The sequence below is a fragment of the Egretta garzetta genome, unplaced genomic scaffold (assembly GCF_000687185.1).
Source record: "Egretta garzetta isolate BGI_Z169 unplaced genomic scaffold, ASM68718v1 scaffold33, whole genome shotgun sequence".
NCBI lineage: Eukaryota > Metazoa > Chordata > Aves > Pelecaniformes > Ardeidae > Egretta > Egretta garzetta.
Genome location: NW_009259250.1, coordinates 1,575,861 through 1,581,450, shown reverse-complemented (window position 1 = coordinate 1,581,450; position 5,590 = coordinate 1,575,861). Strand labels below are relative to the sequence as shown.

Below are 5,590 nucleotides of genomic sequence, written 5' to 3'. Positions count from 1 at the left end.
GAAGATAACAGACGGCCTGCCTGCCCTGTGGCCCTTCATTCCCAGCTCTCCAGAATCCAGTGGTCAGGCCTGAGTTAGCAGCATATTTCTTGCCGGCAGTCATTAAATGCCAAAAAGGAGATTAATCTGAACCTTCTGCTTCAGGTAACTTGACGATTGGCTTCTTAGGAATTGCTAGGAAATGCACTAGAACTTGGAGTGAAGTATCATGGGAAATAAGGCATCTACTTGGGATCAAAGATTAATTAAATCACAGCTTGTCTCTCTCCTATAATTCCAGGTGCTATAATTATTACAATATTTATGTGTTTTTTCCTCAGATTTCAGATAATTTTATAAATAAAACAACATTTTTAGCCTCTGAAAGTCTTACACCCCTGCAGTAACCTAGGAAGCTACATGAACTCTCACCTATTAAAAAAAGGTCAATTGAAAAGAGCTTGTTCTAGCAGTGTGTCTAATCTGAAAATATGGGACAGACACTCAAACATGAATTTCTCTACCTGCCTTGGTTCTGTTTGTAAATGCAAAACAATTAAAAAAGGATTTGTCCAGTCTCTTTTGTGCTGATATTGCACAGACTGACCAGGTAGAAGCAGTACCAGGATATGGAGGATTGCAATGTGGGGAGGCAAACAGGAGATGCTCAGGAAATGTATGCTATTTCTGGGAGTAAGATATTGATACTATATTTAAGAAACTGCAAAATTACTTAAGGTGTTATGACAGAATATTCCTGGTAGGGTAGGAGTCATGTCGGTGATACAACAGGAGAGGACATTTTCACTGTGCACAGTAATCCGTCGTGTGGCGCTATCCATAGGAAACTGCTGTAAATTACAGTTATTTTCAGTTATCTTTGTCCTGCTTTGCACAGCAGCACCTTCGCTCATCTTCAAAATAAAAGTGCAGCACATAATTGGAGTGCTCTCCTTCCCTACCTTGCATTAGTGCTTGCCTAAACCCTCGTATTTGTGATAACCTATATTAAGAATATGAGGTCTTACAAAATACTGAAGTACAATGCCACTAGACCGAGACCAATTAAAGGATATCTTAAGGAATAACAAAGATCTGCACACCATACAGAAAAAAAAAACCCAGGATATAGCCACACAGGCTTGTCTTCTCATTATTAGCAAGAATATCTTTCCATGAGGTAAAAAAAAAAACAACACATTTCAGTTCTGAGAGACACCATGCATGCAAACTGCATGACGCTGGAACTCATGGTGCAAATACAGATGCTGACCTAAATCCTTCAAAAAGCATACCTAAAACCTGGAAGAAGGTCTTAAGTATTTATTCTGAAGGATGTAAGAGGTCTTGAAGTTAAACTGTCTACCATGATAACCAGGACTAATTAGCTGGATTTGTCTTACATCTGAATCACCCTTGGGAGAAGCAGAACTGAAGGAAGTTCCGATCATGGGATTAAGATTGCATCAGTGAAGATCTTGCAGGCAGGCTGGTCAGGAGTTTCACTGATCTGGACACATATGCAACTCTAAATTCAGGAACAGGCTCTCCTACCAGAATGGACAAAAAGGAAATAAAACCGCAGTCCTCAAGACAGCTAGTCAGGGAACCATCCCAAAACCAACTACAGCCTATCATAAGTCACCAGGTGGCATCACATAGCAGAATTGCCTGTATTACCTGCAGTATAATTTGAAGGCAAATTAGCTGCTAATTTGAAAGAGGAGATCTGGTGGAAAAAGCTATTTCTGTTTTTTCAGATGGCCCATATGATCATTGGTGATACTGGGGAGCCTTAGATATTACTTTCCCCTGGGGCAGGTGAAGAGGGAGGGAGAAGATCAAAGTTTTGGCTTCTGGTAACACTGGAGATCAAGGATAGAGACACTAAAGAAATACCAAGAAAAATATCACAGTCCCAGGTAGAAGCTGGGAAAGAGCTCCAGAATATGAGAAAGTAGTAGTACTTTTAGGGACTTCCAAAACAACACAGAAAAAAAAAATGCTAAATGCCTGATTTTTTCTTCAGTTCCTGTATTTGCTGTGCTTTACGTAAGACAAGGGTTGAAACTGCTGATGCAGTAAGAGGACCCATTTTATGCTACCAGAACTTCTAGAGAGCAGGAGGGCTCTCTGTATGATGACATTTTCCAAGAGAGAGCTACTTTTAACTAGAATACTCCTGCTAGTAATCAGACCTAGGAATGGGCATTTGTACTGTGGTGCGATGACAGCAATCTGTTGCGTAAGAGTCAAGGCGTAACCTAAAAGAGCAATGCTCCGAGAACCAAGGCAAAATGAAAGCAATTTCTAGTAGGATGCACTATCACCTTTCCTATCTTTCCCTCAGGCACTTTGGCAGATGCTGTATTTTCCTGGGTTACATGCATTACTCAACTGATATAAACATCTTATAAGTTCATTAGAGAGGAGACTATAGCCTCTTTAAAGTGAAAGAAAGGAAAACACAACTAAACTCAACCTTTACACACTCCTGTGTGTAAAACTATAAACTCTGAAAGGGACAAAAGATCTCGTATTTTATTACCAGTTTCTTTTTATAAAAGATCTACCAAAGAGTTATCAGATAGATATACTGCCTGGAAATCGTAAAAAAAATGCACATCAAAAATGTCCACCTAGAACACACAGTTCTTTGGGTTAATGACTCTGTGATCTGAAGCACTGAATACGAACTCCATACTCGGACTCTTCTAAGGTTCCTCTATTTCCAGTATATAAACACCTTACAACAATAAATACAGCACAGACTGTACCTTGCCTAAACAGTAGCTGTCTTGTGTTGTATGAATGCTTGTATCCAGAAATGAAAGACAGCAACAATTAGAACAGAATTGACTGAGAAAGACAAAATAGTGAAGTTAAAAATAAAACAAAGAAAGCTCTTTGCAAATCTCAGTCAGTGAGGCTATGAAAGACCTACAGAGCAAACCCTACATATTCAGCACTTCACCTTAGAGAAACTGAAAGTACCTGGCACAATCCATACACTTTGTCTGTGAGCATGTGTGAGATGAAGGGTGCTAAAAAGCTCTACCACAAACGGCTGGACGTATGCATACATATGTGAAAATGCAATAGCATGTATTTTCACACAGGGGAATATACAGGTGCCCGTAATACATGCATTATTTCCATGTGAAAACTGCTACTCCTGAGCCCTTACAGGGAGTATCTCTTTATGGTAATGCTGCTCTAACACTGTTGTGTACCTAAGCACTAGGCTACTGCTGGCTGAAACAGGAATGGTGAAAGGAAACACAGGGCAATCAGGCAGCTAGACTCATTGATTGCTTCTGAGAATAAATTACAGCATATTTTGAAGATTCAGTAAAGTTTGACCTTGTGAAAAGAAGTTTACTTTTTTGCAAATCCCAATAATCTCAGAATAAATTAAGAAAGAAGTCTTAAACTAGGGATTTATTAGATCTGAAATAAGTAAGCCTGCACAATTTTGGCCACAGGGCATTGAGGAGAAGAGATGAGAAAGAAGACTAAGAGGGACTGTGGATGCATTCAACTACAATACACGATAAGGTCTTACCACAGTTAGAAGTCATCTAACCATATAAATCTCTGTAACTGAATTGACAACTGCCTGTCAATCCCAGTAGCTGGCAGATGTATGCATCCTAAACTGGAAACAAGATGCAAATTTTTAAGCAAAAATGGTAACTGACCACATGAAAAACCCTACCAATAAGTAAGCTAAATTCTCTGTCACTTGTAAGCCCTGCATCAAACCTCTAAAGATTCTAAAGTCTGCACTTAACATCAAATGCATGTGACTAGCTCTGATGTAGGAATCACCAGATATGCTTTCGATAGGAGAAAATACCATACAACAGATGTAACAGTTGGCAAAGGAGAAAAAAATGACAAATTGTTCATGCACAAATGGGGGTAACCCAGTATTTGCCCCAAGTTATGTCCTATCAACCCAGCTGCTTGAAGTGCTCTTCTTGCCCTATCACAGCCCACCGTGCAGACATACCTACTTGTCTTTAAATCTTTTTATAGAATCACAGAATCACAGAATTGTTTAGGTTGGAAAAGACCTTTAAAATCATCAAGTCCAACCGTTAATCTAACCCTGCCATCCCACCACTAAACCATGGCCCTAAGCACCTTGTCTACCCGGCTTTTAAATACCTCCAGGGATGGGGACTCAACCACTTCCCTGGGCAGCCTGTTCCAATGCTTAACAGCCCTTTTGGTGAAAAAAAATTTTTCCTAATGTCCAATCTAAACCTCCCCTGGGACAACTTGAGGCCATTTCTTCTCATCCTATCACCCGTTACCTGGGAGAAGAGACCAACCCCCAACCTGGCTACACCCTCCTGTCAGGCAGTTGTAGAGGGTGATAAGGTCTCCCCTCAGCCTCCTCTTCTCCAGGCTAAACAACCCCAGTTCCCTCAGCCGCTCATAAGACTTATGAAGCAACACTTTTAGATTCTTTGTTTTTCTTTATAAAAGAAGAAATGTGAAATAATTCCAAAGTTTGATTTTGACAAGCACTGTGCAGATTTGATCAGTTTGCCATGAAAACATTGGAAGTGTTCTCATTTATTTCTTGGAAGTGAGTAAATACTCACAATACTTACCTCATACACATTGAACTGAGATTGTCCTCTCGACAACTCCCTGTAACTTGTTGTGAATTCTCCGATGAAATCATGGCTGTATAAAAAAAAAAGTTTTTAAATCAAATGCACAGCATTCAGTAATTTAAACATGTATTACATCTATTTATGAAAAAGAGAAGCACAGCCAAGATGAACTGACACCCAGGGAAGGAGCAATGGCAAAAGATATAATTTGCTTAAAAATCTGAGTGTTTTATGTTCACTTTATTAGTAACAAAAATTTTGAGACAAAAAGTATTAGCTTAAATCTTTCTGATGGCTTCTGCTTAACTTAGCTGCACAATGAGGACTAGGTTGTAAATTAGTGATCTGACCCCCATGTAAGCTTACAGAACCTGAAAAATCAAAGTGGGCTATCAAAGTCTGTCACTATTTTCTCACTGGGTGACCACTGGCACCACAGACTGAACTGTGTGCAAGACTATGTGAGAGAAAGGGAGGTATTAAGAGTGTGAAAGGAGGAACTTAAACCAGAAAAGACCAGCCCTACCTATTTGTGTAATGAGCCACTGAATGACACTTTTAAGGGGAAGACCCAAATCTTATTTCAGCTGCTATGTCTTCCCACCTGGGAGGAGAAAAGCAGATCTTCACCAAACACTACAACAGTGGTTTTCAAGCTTCTTTCTAAATTCTATTCCCACTCCAAGAATGTATTCGACACTCCTGTGCTGTCACCCACGTTTTGAAAACTGCTTTGTCAACCCTTAACCAGGGGGTGGCAGGTGGCCAAGGAGCTGCTGTGAGCAGGGAGCGCAGTGGATGAAGCATTGCTGAGAAGGGTGGCTGGGGTCAGGGAGCTGGGGCACAGAAACCACAGGGCTGTCAGAAGTGACCGAACTGCGGGTTCCTACCTCAGACAGGTACCTGGAATGGAAGCAACCTCAGGGGCGAGTGCCTAAGAGCTGGCTACACAGCTCCCAGCAGGCGCAAGACCTGTTCCC

At 40.6% G+C, this 5,590-nt stretch overlaps 1 protein-coding gene across 4 annotated transcripts in view; it reads right to left on the bottom strand.

The window, feature by feature from the left end:
* The window catches only part of CPNE8 (copine 8), a 98,220-nt gene that overhangs the window by 35,641 nt on the left and 56,989 nt on the right, over positions 1 to 5,590 (bottom strand). For 3 of the 4 annotated variants that reach the window (XR_004841633.1, XM_035891662.1, XM_035891663.1), the window contains one exon: positions 4,605 to 4,680. Coding sequence is in view for 3 of the 4 variants with exons in the window: in XM_035891662.1 (XP_035747555.1) it covers positions 4,605 to 4,680 (76 nt within the window). In the remaining variant the exon portion in view is untranslated. Of the gene's footprint in view, positions 1 to 4,604; positions 4,681 to 5,590 lie in introns of those variants that run through there. The other variant, XM_035891664.1, reaches the window with a different exon arrangement.